The sequence below is a fragment of the Alexandromys fortis genome, unplaced genomic scaffold (genome assembly GCF_014885135.2).
Source record: "Alexandromys fortis isolate MF-2015 unplaced genomic scaffold, M_Fortis_MF-2015_v1.1 scaffold_145, whole genome shotgun sequence".
NCBI lineage: Eukaryota > Metazoa > Chordata > Mammalia > Rodentia > Cricetidae > Alexandromys > Alexandromys fortis.
In genome coordinates, this window is record NW_026068049.1 from 1,448,304 (window position 1) to 1,462,905 (window position 14,602).

General features: G+C 48.3%; 1 protein-coding gene across 1 annotated transcript in view; it reads right to left on the reverse strand.

Moving 5' to 3' along the window:
* Positions 1–14,602, reverse strand: part of Clic5 (chloride intracellular channel 5) — a 95,610-nt gene that overhangs the window by 39,675 nt on the left and 41,333 nt on the right. The window contains exons 2-4 of the mRNA XM_050119376.1: positions 12,537–12,646; positions 7,319–7,444; positions 1,353–1,459 (exon numbers count right to left, since the gene is read on the reverse strand). Of these exons, the coding sequence (XP_049975333.1) occupies positions 1,353–1,459; positions 7,319–7,444; positions 12,537–12,646 (343 nt within the window). The remainder of the gene's footprint in view (positions 1–1,352; positions 1,460–7,318; positions 7,445–12,536; positions 12,647–14,602) is intronic.

Below are 14,602 nucleotides of genomic sequence, written 5' to 3' on the forward strand. Positions count from 1 at the left end.
AGCCTTTCCCATCCCCCCTGACTTCCTACACACTGCAACCTTATCTCTAGTTGAAATACTTCTAGAAGGAGGACTCCTATTTCAGGTGCCTCCATAGAAACTGCTTTTCCTTTTGCTAGCCCGTTCACCAGCTCTTCTCATTCCCTTTGATTACACCAGACTGGGCCTCCTGTCTTCTAATTTGACTGTGTGTGTGACTTGGAGCCTTCCCCCTCCACCAGCAGGCACAGGAGACTGGACACAAAGGGACCTGGCACCTGACAATCTTGACTTTCTGCCCTGTGTTTTCAAACTGTGAGCCAATTGATCCTTTCTTGACTTCCCCCACTTTCTCCCATTCTGACTGTCATGACTCTCTTTGAGCCCCCTGGTTCAAACTAAGATCCCAGTATCTGTGACAGCTCTTTCCCCTTCCTGCTCTGCTGGGTCTGTTCTCACTGCCCTCCTTTTCTTTCTCATGGGTACTCAGAGGAACCCCTGATCTGAACTCCAAGAGGACCGGTATCTTCCTGTGGTTCACTGTGCATCACTGAACTGCTTTCTTCATGAAAATCCACATGGCATTTCCTCTGCTTGGCTTGGTACTGGACCCTGAAGATCTAGCTCATTCTCTCTCTCATCTTCCTCTTCCTTTTGCTTTGAGTGTCTCACAACCTCTCTTCAGGTCCCACACACCCCAATTCAGACACCTCAGCAAATCTTCAAAGGATGCTCCTGAAGGAGGGACCGAAATTCCCTGAGCTCAAGTGTGTGTACCCTGAGCTCAAGTGTGTGTACTCAGTCCCCTCTGATGGGGCATCATAGGAGAAGCAGGTCCTAGGTTTGTAGCCAGTGCCAGGAAGGAAAGGCTGTGTGGAGACGGAGCCTGGACTTCAGAATCCCATCCCTAGACACCCCACAGCACTCACAGTGAAGAGAATTAGGTCTGCAGCGTTCACCAAATTCTGACCCTCATTGCCCTTCTCATGCTTCCTGTCAGCCCAGAAAAGCTTTTCCGGGACTACAAAGAAGTGGGAAGTTGTGCCCCATTGTGAACACAGATGGAGTCACATGTCTGGGGACACTGCACAGCACCAATAACCCTTCCATGTCTTGCCTCCTGCTGTACGATAAGGTAGTTTTCCAAAGCGAGCTACACCCCTGCCTCTGAGTCAGCTTCTCCTGCGCTGCAGGCAGCAGGTTCTGTGACCTCCCTTCTGAGTCAGGAGGATGAGAGGAGAAGAGAAAATAACAAGCAGCATCGGTTCCAGAAGCTTCTCTGGCCTGGTGCTCTGACATGGTCACGGGCAAACCAAAGATGCAGCACTTGGCACGAACAGACCCAGGCCAGGCATCCCTGGGGGGCCACTCACCCGCATTGTTCTGCTGCTTGGTGTTTTTGATGTAGGCTGAGAACTTGGAGAAGATGTCAATGCCCGCAGTGTTGGACTCCCGGTGTCTCGCAGCCAGTTTGGGGTACCTGGAAGGGAAGGCACGGTGCTCTATGAAACTGTGAGAAAGGGTCTCTTTAGGGACAAGCCTGTTTGTATCGCAGGGGGCAGCATTCTCTTTCTTGGCTGAGGCTACCATCTTCTGGGATTTTGCTGTCATCCTACAGGAAGGGTGGGCTCTCAGCACTCACTCATAATAAAGGAAATCCGGTGAGGTACTGAGAGTCTCAACCAAAGTGAGTCAGATATCGGGCAATGAATCAGAATGTCGTCCATAGGCCTCGTCCTGGAACCACCACCAATGGTACAGAGTGATACAGGGCTGGCCTCTGTGTCGGATGGGGGTCCCTGCTAGTTCCACTGAATTCATGAAGACAGACACCTACTGTCAGGCCCACCACCACAATCCTGGCTGGCCAGAAGTGTCTCCTGAAGGCTTCTAAAATGACTCCGGCACTGAGTACATGTGTGTGGTAATAAGAACTGAACCCGGCTCTGCTCGAAGGTCCTGTGTTTTTATCACCTGGATTTCTAAGCGTGAAGGGAGATTCACAATGATCCCCCACTCCATTCCTTACACTGTTTCTCATTGTGAAGCTATGAAAAATGCAAGCGATAGGGCCAAGCTTAGGACCTTGGCATTAAGACTGATGAGCAGGTGCATTCACATGTGCGGGAACCCTTGGATCTAACCCAACACCTCTATCATAGGGTGATCCTCACCACAAATAAATAAACAAAACAAAACCATTCTTTTCCCAAAGTCATCGTACGTATGGCCAGGAAGAAGTGGGCAGAGATGGAGGCAGGTTGCTCACTCATCATTAACTATAAACGTGGGTCTTCATGATCTGGAGTGAACGGTTTTACTGTATGCTTCTGGTTGCTTCATGTTTATTAAACCAAATTCGTTTGTTCAGATTATATGTTTTCAACCAAAGGAGTCTTTAAGATCATTTGCTGTGGGGTTGGGGAAGATAATTCAGTCAGTAAAGGCAGTGAGAAAGACTGGAATTTGACATGCCCAGAAGTCACGTCAGAAGGTGAGGATGGTAGCATGTTTGCTACCCTAGCGCTGGAGATGTGGGGTTGGCTGGCCAGCCAGACTAGACTAATTGGTGAATTTTAGGTCAGGGAGAGATCCAGGTTCATAAAAGAGAGGAGGTGACGTTTGAGGAATGACACCCAAGTTGACCTTGATCTCGATATGCACGTGCACACATATGCACAAACCTGCATGCATGTGCATGCACACACATCATTTGCCATCCTTCTTCATTTATTTGTTCTTCAGTGATCTCGTTGACTAAGACTGCCCTGCTTTTGGGGGTCGTGGAGGGCTTAAGGTCTGAGGTACTGCCCTTGGAAAAGTCCTCAGCCTAGGGCCCGGCTCTCAGCTCCCCTGGGAAGAGGAAGCTCCTCAGTAGAGTTGGCGTCAGGTTTTACAGGAGTCCCAGGGATGCAGTGGTCACCCAGGGTGACTTCATAAGGAGCTACCATGCTGGGGTTCATCTTTGAGTTGACCACGCCCCTGAAGTAATCCTAATAAGCGCGCTGGTTTACCATGCTCGACTTGGGTGGGATTATTTCGCCTGTCTATGGTGATGCCCTACTTGGGCTGAATAGACATTCATTCATGGTGCCTTGCAAAATACCACATAGTACTTGAGAATCAGAATTAGAGAAGTGTTTTCTGTCTGTTCTGTTTTAAATTTGCCTGCCAGCAAATGTGGCCACTGACTAAATACCCATGGGCTTTTCCACGTTTCCCAGCCAGTTACACTGTGGTCATGTGACTAGATTCTAGCCAGGAGAATGGGGAGGGATGGGTGATGTAACCCCTTATGACTCTGGCCCTTGAAAGAACTACGTGTGCCCCCCCTTTTGGTTTCCTCTGCCGAAGACTTTGGAGGCCATGGGCATACAGCTACAAGATGGAAGAGGGCCGCACCATCCACTGAGACTGCTTCAATGACAAATGCCCTTGTCCTCTTTTGTCACTGTACCTCACGTTACTGCATGTGGCAGCACAGACCCGAAGCCATGTAAGAGGCTCCAGAGCTCACATTCAAGGCGTGCAGCAGCATCCTGTGGGAGCGTCTGAAGCTGTGTCCACCTCTCGGAGGGAGAGGAGAAGATAACTCTGCTCTACTGCTGAAAGAGATCTGTACACATTTTTAATAAAACATCGCACTTACAATGCCTTGATTTTGATCCTTGGTAATGCTCAGGGCATGCCTGCTACCTGACATGGCACACCATGGGACCAGCTGACTGAAGGGATGGTACGCCACGTAACCAGCTGGTTTTTGATCAGGATCCTGGGTTCTATGCTGTCTTTCTTCGGTTGTTAGCGTGTGCATGTGTGTATTCATGTTTTTAATGTGTGACGTGGGAAGGGTGTGTGCGTGTGGGTGTGTGTGTGCGTGCATATGTGTGTGTGCATATGGGATCACCCTCCACACACCTCATTTCCATTTCTTTCTCACTGGTTGAGGCAGGGGTCTCTCAGTCAAATCAGAGCACCTCAATATGGCTAATCTAGCTAACCAGCTTGCTCCGGGGGATCCCCTGCCTCTGCTTTCCAAGGACAGAATTACAGGCGGCCAGTTGTGCCCACCAGACAGTTCAGTGAGTGTCTAAACGCTCGTCTTCAAGCTGGCAAGGCACACATAGATGCTGAGCCGTCTCACAGCCGCCTTCACCCCCTGTTCTCATCCCCGTTTCTACCCAGTAGGATTATTTTAAAACAGTCAGCTCTAGGAAAGACCTCGGTGAAACTCATGCAGTCACAGATTTAGGGCTGAAGGGGATCTTGGAGAACATAGTGCCAACCCTTCATTTTCAAGATGATCACACCAGGAAGGAAAGAGCCTTGTCTAAAGTCACACAGGGTGTGCCGATTGGTTTCTAGGCAGCCACGCTTCTCAGTTCTGAATCCTAGAAACTCTGGGTTTGGGATGGAGACCACAGGCAAGGGCCAGGTTTGTCTCAATGATAACTCTACATGAGCTCCTAGACTTTTTCCCTGAGCATCAACTGGGTCGGTCCACATAAAGGAAGGATGTTAGCCTCATTTAGAAGCTAGTATTCTTCATCATGACCCCAAATGCTCTGTGGACCCAAGGGTAATCTTTTTAAAGTGCTGGAGTATTTGTGTGTGATCTCCTCTCCTTTGACAAACAAAACGAAGGGAGAAAAGTCTTGGCTCTCTGCCAGTTTTCACAAACAGCAACAGGATAAGAAATTCATGGCTTCGCAGCATCAGGAAACAGAGTCTTGCTGCCCCTGGAGAAACAGAAGGCCAGGCAACACTATGCCACAGGCCTCTGGATGCAAGCCACCCCACCTTCCTGCCCAAGATGGTGGGGAAGTTGGGTTTGTTTGTGGCTTGAGAGTAGACTGGCAGGATTCTGAGCTTGGAGCTGAGGCATTGGCTTGGTGATATTTACTGGCCAGTAACTGCAGCACCTGCCCCAACCTGATGGTGCAGAAGCATAGAAGCATAGATGGACACTCTCTGTGAACAGCATCCTGATGGTAGTGACTGATGGTCTTGTCGCTGAGCTCCTTACTTAAGGAGGCCTCTGAAGATGTTCATTTAATGACCTCAAGGACCTACGACCTAGAGAGGTCACTAGCATGGCCGGAATGTCCTTCCTCGCACCTCCTCTACTTAACTGAAGTTCAGAAAAGACCTGAGTGGGAGGCAGCAGGCTCAGCACCCATAGCATGAGTGAGCAGCCAGGAGAAGCCAGAATGGACCCTGCCCAACACTACTAGGTCCTGATAGGACAGTGGAACCTTTACAACCTGATTTACAAGAAGACAATGAGTTTGATAATGGCCTTCAGGAAGAATGTTCAAAATATGTGAACTATATACCCTGAGAGTCCTTGTGCCCTTTGACTGAGGTGATGAGAGCCAGGGGTCTTGACTAACCTGACTGTGAAGAACCAGGACAGCAAACTGTCTGGGGTCAGGAATGTTCTTTCACAGAGGAGGCCTGAAGCCAAAAGCAGACATGGGATGATGGGTAAAGATGACACCTATGTCCCCTGATAGGGCGAGCAGCCTATCCCACCTACCAGCTTGGCACAAGAACATATGGACATGTCTTCCTGTGCTTTCCTATCCTCCTTGCCAGACTGGGCGAAAGTAGATGTTCCTGCCTAGGAGGATGGTTCCAAGGAGACAATATTAACCTCCCTGGGCGAGGCCTGGACTCCACTCGGGTGCTGAAAACAGTTATTCGTGTGGGATTCGCAAGTAGTACAAGCAGCAAAGGAGGCTGAGTCCCAGGGGAGCAAGAAAGAGCAGTCGGCCCTTTCGGGACACATCCATCCCAGCAGCTGCCTGGTGTTCTGTCCAGAGACATCTGTGGCTTCTGGCTGTGGCCTGCTGGGCTTTGTGTGTGGCTGCACTGACGATTGAACTAATGTCCTTATTGAAAGTCTGTACCCAGCCACCTCCAATGGGCTGCAGGCGCATTCCCCCTCATGTGAAAACAAGCTGTCCTAACATGGTGACAAAAGTTGTCCTTAGGGGAAACCGTGTCCTTGCTTAGGACTTCATCAGAGCACGGCAGAGATAACTAATTTTCCAACAGTAAGGGCTTCATTGGTAGCCTTGGGCTATCCTGCCGTGCCCAACTATGAGAATGAGGGTAAGGACTGTTCCTTCTCCAGGGTCCCAGGGCTGCTGAGAGGGTGATGGGACGGGAGAGTTCAGTGCCTGACACAACATGGGAGCTACATATGTTGGTAGGTAAACACAGCTTCAGTAAACACAAGAGGGTGATTGATTGTCGGACTCCACTTCCCTTACCAGTCTCCTTCCTCCTCTTCCTCAGCTGAGCCCTTCCTTCCGTCTTACCTGGGCTGCCACCTGTCACCTCCCCCCTACCTGATTCTGAACCTCCGCCCATTTGTTATTGATGCTGTGTTTTAGACAAGATCTCAGCTACCCCAGCCAGTCTTGAACATCCTGCACTCCAAAAAATGACTTCAAATCTCCCTGACTCTACCTCCCGAGTGCTGAGGATACAGGCATGTACCCACACGCTTGGTTCACGTGTAGCTAGAGGGTTGAATGAACTCGGGGCTTTGCACATGCCCGATAAGCACCCCACCAACAGCGCTACATCCTCGACCCTTTGCACCACTTCCTTTCCCGGCCCCCAGGGTGAGACTTCCAGTCAAATCTCCAAGGTGTTTGCTCAAGATCTTCCCTTGGCTCCCCTAAGTTCATGCTGCGTTCTGTAGACAGTGCCAGTGTTCTGGCTTAACAATGAGGTATGATTGCTTTAATCTCTGATTACAGGATTCTACAGCGATCAGTGAGCCTAGGCGCTGTCATCTTTTAAACTATGCCTTTTCTCTCCCCTCGGATAGGTAGCAGCTAATCTGCCTGCCCCCACTGCCCGCCTCCCCACCCAGCGAGGACATCCGCTCCTGCACCTGACAGGTCCTGTCAGTATTTGTTTGCTTATCTGTGACTTGGTCAGACTTACGACTCCTGGTGCCGTTTCGGGCACCAGCTGTCCCTTTCCTGGTTTGTCGTCATCTCATCATCTCGCCTCTAAAGAGGAGGGAGTCTGCCCCATCCCGAGTCTTTATGAGTACAGTGAACAGAGTTGGGGGAACAAGCCCAATGGGTAAGGAGAGCTAACCATCTCCGCAGAGTCCCTAAAGTCACTTCGTGTAGGAACTGACTGGCAATACCTTCTAGCCAACTGGCCTTAGTGGACCCACTTTAAGACTGGCATTCCACACTGTTGAAAAGCAGAGACCCTGCTCCAAAGTGAAGCAGCCTCTTTGGGAGCCTGCCCCCCCCCCACAGCTAACCCTCCCCCACTTGCATAGCTCTGCAAAGACTGAGTTTATTACTTCTCAGGGGTCAAGGTCTCCTCCAGGAACTCTTCTATCTTGTTGACATCAGTCTTCACGTCCCCATTGAAGGTCAGGAAAGGCGGATGCGCGCCAGGAGCGAGGTTGTGCAGGTCCGCTGGCTTTCTGTCGAGAGAGTGAGATTCAGGTGATGGCAGGAGTCCTGGTCTGAGAACCCTTTAACTTTATAATCCCCATCTGGTGCAAATTAGCATGCCCGTAGCCTAACCAGATTTGTGGTACTCGGGGTAAGACAGTAGAAGCTGGCTAGAGCCCTGCAGGCCTATGATGTGACAGAGAAAACTCAGGGGGAAGGAAATGGCAGAGGGACCTCACAAGATGAAGCCGAACACAACTGAAACAAATCTGGAGGGAATCACGGTGGCTGCCTAAATTAACTCACAGCTTTACTGTGCAGGGCAGTGCTTGCAAATGCTGCTTGCTTCACTAATTAGTCTAATGAAACCCACAATTCCTGGCTTGACAAATTAACATGCTGGGGCTGGAGAGATGTGGTTAAGGCCACATCTGGCTATCCAGAGGGCCTGAGGTCTATTCTCAGCTCTCACAGTTAGGAAGATTACAACCGCTGGTAATTCCAGCTCCAAGAGATCTTGTATCCTCTTCTGGCCTCCACAAAGAAAAAAAATTTGGCACATTGGATCCTACTTTGCCCCTAAGAAATATCTTTGAATACAAAAACTATATATGTTGGGGAGCTGGATTTGGGTCATCGACTCAAATTCATATGCTCCCATTATGAGTAGCATAATTTTAATATATAGCAATTAACATCTGGCATTGGTCAGTATATTTCTAGACACCACAGAATACTTTTTCTATCTCCAAATAGCCCCTGGTGTGGGAAATCCATAAGAAAGATAAACATTAGTTGAAAAACAAGACTATGAAATAGAGTCTGTGTATTCAAAGAACTTTGTCTTACTCGTTCTCACCATTGGGCTCTAGTGGACACCCATGCGGTTCGGTCCGATAGACCTACACTCCGTTTTACAGATCAGGAAACGCTGGGCAGACTGTGGCCAAGAACTCTACAGACAAAATTACGAGCTGGGGCTTGACGGTCTGTCTACTCCTGGTGTTCCAGCACATGAAAGACTGGGGCAGGAGGATTGCTACAACTGTGAAGCCATGCATAATAAAGTCTCAAAACTTTATCAATAAAACAGACAAAGAGACCCCACTGTTACTGAGCAAGAATATAACTAAGAATCTAAGAAAAGTCTTTCTGCTCAGGATCAGTGCTAGAAAAATCTTAGAACCATGCCTGGCTTGCAGAAGTTTTCAGCAGGTAGGTATGTATTTCAAATAACTACATAAACAAAATATACATCTTAATTTAAAAAGGGAGGATTTGAGGCTGAGGAGATGGCTCTGAAGTTGAGAGCACTGGCTACTCTTTCAGAGGACATGGATTCAGTTCCCAATACCCACATGCCAGCTAATAGCTCACAACTGCCTATAATTCCAGTTCCAGAGGAACTGATGCCCTCTTCTGGCCTCTTCAGGTACTGCACACACAAGGTGAGCAGACACAAATGGAGGTAAAACACCCATATATAAATTAAAATTTTAAATTAAAAGAAATTACTTTAACTGTGAAATTAGAGATCAAAAGTTGGCCTGATATTGATAAAAGCTCCAACCCAATTACAAAAGTTTTGAGCTTTCCACTTAATGTGGGGGATTAGTAGGCAGCTAGCCTACTAGTAACCTGTTAATAATCCACCATAGTTCATCTTTATTGTTTTCAATCTTAATTTGAGCAAAACTGTTTTTAAAATGTGACTATTATGATTTTAATCTTACTGGAAAGCAGTTGTTTTGTTAAGTACTTTTTAAAATCCTGTTCAATATATGTAAATTTAAAATCAGAAATGGAATCTTTTAAAACAAACTCTTGGGAGCATTTAGGGGATACCTCAGAATGTAAGTGATCAATTTCCAAGGAATAACAGCTTCATTCTCCTAACAGGACTTGAGTAAATGCAGCATGTGTTTAGGAAAGCTGGTTCCTCCTGTCATTGGTTGTGGAACCAGGAAGACCTTGTAAAGGATGGGTACTTAGCTGATACAGTCCCTCATAAGAGAGAACCCAGACCCATCACCCCAGCTAGATGGGCGAGCTAAGGCTGGAAGATCTCAAGCTCAAGGTCAGCCTGGGCAAAAGTTTCGTCTGTACACCTGAACAAGATGCTATAGCAAAGCAGAAAACACAAAGAGGGAGCTGGGGTGCAATGGAACACTTGCTAGTGTGTGTGAAGCCCTGGGCTCAGCCCCCTGATTCCAAACACAAGGAAGAAAGAAGCCCTTGGGGTATGCTACTCACATCCATAGTAATCAGGTGTTAGTGAACCCCACCACCTCCACCACACACGGTGGGGATAAGGAGACACTGAAGTTCCCCCACGATCCAGAGAGGCAGGCAGAAATATTGGCGAAGAACAGGGATGTGTGGAGCACACATCCATGAATAAACAAGGAACCATCTGAACTTTCTGGACTCTGCCCTCTGTAGTGCCTGGTGTGGTCCCTGTTTGTGCTGGACAGCGTACTGACCGCCACTGAGGAGGTACTTCTGGCGACAGCAACAAGAAGGACTTGACTCTGTGACTGCCAGTGATGTGGTGTGCTCTCCCATGCTCCTGCCAGGGTCAAAGGTGAGAGTGGGGATGGTTGAGGGAAGGGAAGTGGCCTTGGCAACAGAAAGTATGGAATCCGAGGGCTGCACTGGGGAAGGAGAGAGGGGCTGACTGCTGAAGTCTCTGGGCATGGGGAGCATTCATGGCCCTGTCTGTTCTCTGAGTTTGCAACATTCCTGTGGACGCTGGAGCAGAAACTATGAGGTGGAGGCACTGTAAGAAGTCAACAAGAGGGGCAGAGGCATCTGTAATGAGACAAATTCCTGGCCTAATCAGTTAGGGAGGGGACAAGAGGAATTTCAATGACACGCTGCTCCCTGTCACTCCCAACAGGCTGCTCTCCAGCCTCATTCTGTGACACTTGGAACTCAGACAATTGAGACTGCAAGTATTTTTAAAATCTAATTTACTCAGTGCCTCTGTTGACTCTGTGTGTCCCTCCCCTGACATAAAGAGAGGGCATTCTTGGCCGGTTCCTCCTGTTTAGCAACTGACGCTGGCAAGGAAGGAAGTTCTCACTCATTTTGCTTCTGAGCGGTCACTGTGGCTTAAAGATACAGCGATCTGTTGATCGAGTGGCTGTGTGGTTTTGTTTCTGGGTTACTGGATACACGCTGATCGCTGGATTCTGACAAGTTGGGGACATGCCACTCTGGCTTCTGAAACTTAGCTGGGCATTGCTGAGAGATTTCTGGCCAGTCACCGCCTCCTCTCTGCGTAGACCTCCTATTAACACTGGGAGTTGACTTTACAGAATCACACATTGCCTCTGATTTGTGAGTCATTCCATGTGCCTCAATTTTTTCTTTTGCTCCTTGGATTGACAATAACACGGGTTAGAGGAACATTGCTAAGAGATAACATTGCTACCAGGTTTCAAGTTCAGTTAGTAGGGCAAGTATAATCCCAAACATGAATACAGGAGCCACCTCCTTAAACCCTCAACAGCACTCCTATGGATTAAGAAGGCATTGCTTTTTCATCATCATCGGGAAGATGAAGAAATGGAGGCTCAGGAAAGTTCAAGGTCACTTAGCCAGTCAATGGTGGTACCAGAGTAAGAGCTGAATTAGAATATACGTGTAGATAGTGCTGTAAACTAAGGTGATGCTACTCACCAGGCCCGCCTCAGAGAGATCTGACCAGATCTGATCATGTGAGAGACAGAGAGACAGAAGCATCCATAAGATGCTGCAGAGACTCCTACCCCAGCCTGAGCTCTAGCTGGGAACAGCTGTGAGCTCTACAGGTGAGAATCCAAGCAAGCTCCTCCCCCAGACTCTCCAGCCTTCTCTCTTTGTCACGGACATTAGCTGCATGGCAGACACATGTTCCCTTAGTGCACTGAAACCAACCCCAGGCACTAGATCTTAGTAGCATCCCCTCCTATTTCTGGCTGGGACGTGGGGCGGGTCATCTCTGCGGCTTTCTCTCTCAGCTTCTTTGTATAGTATGGAGGCTGGGGCTTTCCCTTGTGAATGCCACAGTGCAGGATTTTACACGGGAAAGCCCTGAGTGGTTATAAAGCACTGGGACAGTGGAAGTCATACCTGGATGAGATGCTAAATGACAATTACGCCTAAGCCCAGGTGACAGGAGTGAGGTGAGTTTAAAGGGGAGGCCACTCTGGAGAGTGATGGGGTACAGAGGCCCTACCGAGGAATTGGGGCTGAAGTTGAGCCTGGAGGCAGGGTATCCTGTGCTTCTGAAGAGACGAGGAGGAGGAGCCCGTCGACGTGGAAGTAGCTACCTAGTCAAGAGCTACTGGGATCAAGAGCAGCCTTGGAGGTAGACCAGTCTACAGGCAGATAGGACGCAGTGAGAGCATTGGGAAAACTGTACAAAGCACTGACTGCTTTTGATGCTTCCCCACTACGGGCAAAGGGATGGAGTAAAGGCTTTCTGGGCACTGTTAGCCCCAGGGGAGTAAGACACCTGTTGTGCTGCAAGACTTCTGGTCAGATGAGCAGGACTGTAACTCTGTGGAAGAACACTTGTATAGTATGCATGAGGGTCCAAGGTTGGGCCTCAGCACAATAAATAAATATGAATAAGGTTATATTTGAGAGCTCAACTGAAAGGACATAATTAAGCCGTTTCTTTCCTTTTAGGACCTCCCCATGAAATCCTCCACTCCACAACCCTCATGTTATGGATTCTGAGAGTGAAGAGAAGGAAGGCTTAGAAGTAGTCTGGATTCCAGTGCCCCGAAGACTCAGTGGTCCCACAGATGCAATGTCTGTGCTATTGCAATAAATATGTTTTTAGATGCCTGTGTCCATGTTTGAGATGGACACTCATCAAGTGGCCATTTGCTTGCTTTTTTAACCCTTGATAATCAATTCTAACCAAACAGGGTAGTGAATGGAGCACAGCCCCAGAGGAGGCCCTGGCTTTTTCACCCTCTTTTGTGCCCTCGACTGGTCTCTGGGAACAGTTCTGGGCAATGAGACGGAATCCATCAGAGATTGCCTGGAGCCACAGGCTGGCTTTCTCTCATCCCGTCTGAACCTTCCTTGTGCTAGGTATTTGTTGTGAACATAGGTTTCCTTTACCTTTTCAGATCCACAGTGGTGACGTTAAACACGACGCCTTTCAGCCAGAGGATCATGAAGAGGCGCTGAGAGAAAGGACAGTTGCCAATGCTCTCGCCATCAATTCCAGCCTGAAAAGGAAAGGGGCAGATGCCTGAGGTCCGGGGCACAAACAAACACAGAAGAACATGGATGGTAATGAACAGTCGCTGGGCTTCTAGCCACATCCCAGTGGACTTCAGAGACCCAGTGGATCCATCCCTGTTTCCCTAGCATCTGTGCAAAGCAATGCCTTCTACCTTGCATGGTCCTCATAAATGCTGAACTGGAGTTTCCAACCTGAGATGCTCTAGAATCATAGCCTTCTAAAACTGCCGAACCTTGACATCAGGTTAACATTCTACGTATCCATATAATCAGCTGGTCTGTGCTTGGGAATTCCCCTTTGACAACTTTGGTTGGGAATCATTACTACATTTCTTTTTTAACCATACCGAGAGTTACCATCACTATCTAGGTCATGCTTTCCCCCTTGCTGGAAAAAGACCCATCCCTAGGACCCAAGATAGCCTGGGCTGCCACCACCAGAAGGGGGCACCCAATACAAAACTAGAAATCATCACAGAACATTCAGAGAGATGGTGACCCACTTCATCCCAGTGGGTGCAAATGCGTTTATCACATCAAGTCCCTGAGAAGTCCTCCAAAGCACTCAGCAGTCCAGGTCTCCTCCCCAGGGACAGCTATGATGCAGGAGACAAAGAGTGTGTTAAAACTTGCTTTGGAATTCACATCCCCATACCTCCATCTGTTTTCCTCTTGTGCTAATGGGAGGATAAGAAACTGAAGGAGGGAGAAAGAAAACACTGGACTTTGCCCATGTTGTGTGGTGCTGGCTGAAATCTCAATAGGATGGTAGAGAGTTCAAGGCCAGCCTGGGCTTCCTAGGGAGTTCATGGCCAGCCCTCTACATACTAAGACCTTATCCAAGCAAATTTATTTGTTTATTTTTCAATTAGTTGTGTGCCTATTTGTTTGTGTATGTATGTATGTATGTCACAGTGCCTGTGTGGAGGTCAGAAGGCAACTCACAACGAGCAGGTTCTCCTCTCCTTCCACCATGTGGATCCTGGGGATTGAACTTGGGTTGTCAGACTTGGTAGTAGGCAGTGTGACCAGCTGAGCTATCTTACCATCTCCCCACCTACCAAATTTTATAGAAAGGAATTCTTGACTGGCAAAAAATAAGATCCCATACAATAATTGTTATGTTAGTAACAATAACAATGGTCTGTTTTATTAGGCGTGGGGTCTAAGAGATTTATATCTATTATCAACCAATTAATTTGCTCTCCATGAGAAGTCTGTGAAACGGCACCTTACCATCCCTTACAGATTGGAAGCTGAAGGACAGAGAAACCATATACCTGGCCAAGGTTCCCACCCTGGTAGGGCCAGGACAGAGCCCAGTGGTCTGCCTCTAGATTTGGTGCTCTAATACTTTTCCAGGAGCCAGCCCTTAGGCTCAGCCAGGTTATCTCCTCCCAGAGTCTGGGGATCTGTGCAGTGAAATGATGCCCTTGAGGTAGGCATGGTCACGCCCCTACAGTCCTCCTGTGTTAGCCATGCCAGAATGCAGGGAGTGCTATGTTTTTAGGATCATGTGGCTTCAACATGTGTATGTCTTAAATCCGGATCTAATGAACAAAGGTTGCTGCTATGGTTTAGATGACCAATATCCCCCATAGACTCATGTGTTGAGCACTTGATTCTCATCTGATGGCACTGTTTGGGAAGGTTGTGGAACCCTTGGGAGATAGAGTTTGCTGGGTCACTGGAGAGGAAGACTTCAGGTTTTAGAGACCAGCCCCACCTCCTGTCTGCTTCCTGTCTACCAAGATGTAAGAAGATGAGGAATCACACTCCAGTCACCCGACTCCCACTGTGATGGACAGTGTGCCCTCAAACTGTGAGCCAAATAAACCCTTCCTTCTTTAAGCTATTTCATCAGATTTTTGTCATGGCAACAAGAAAAGCAACTGCAACAGCTGCCAAGAGCCCATGAAAATGGTCCAAATTTTGGTGTT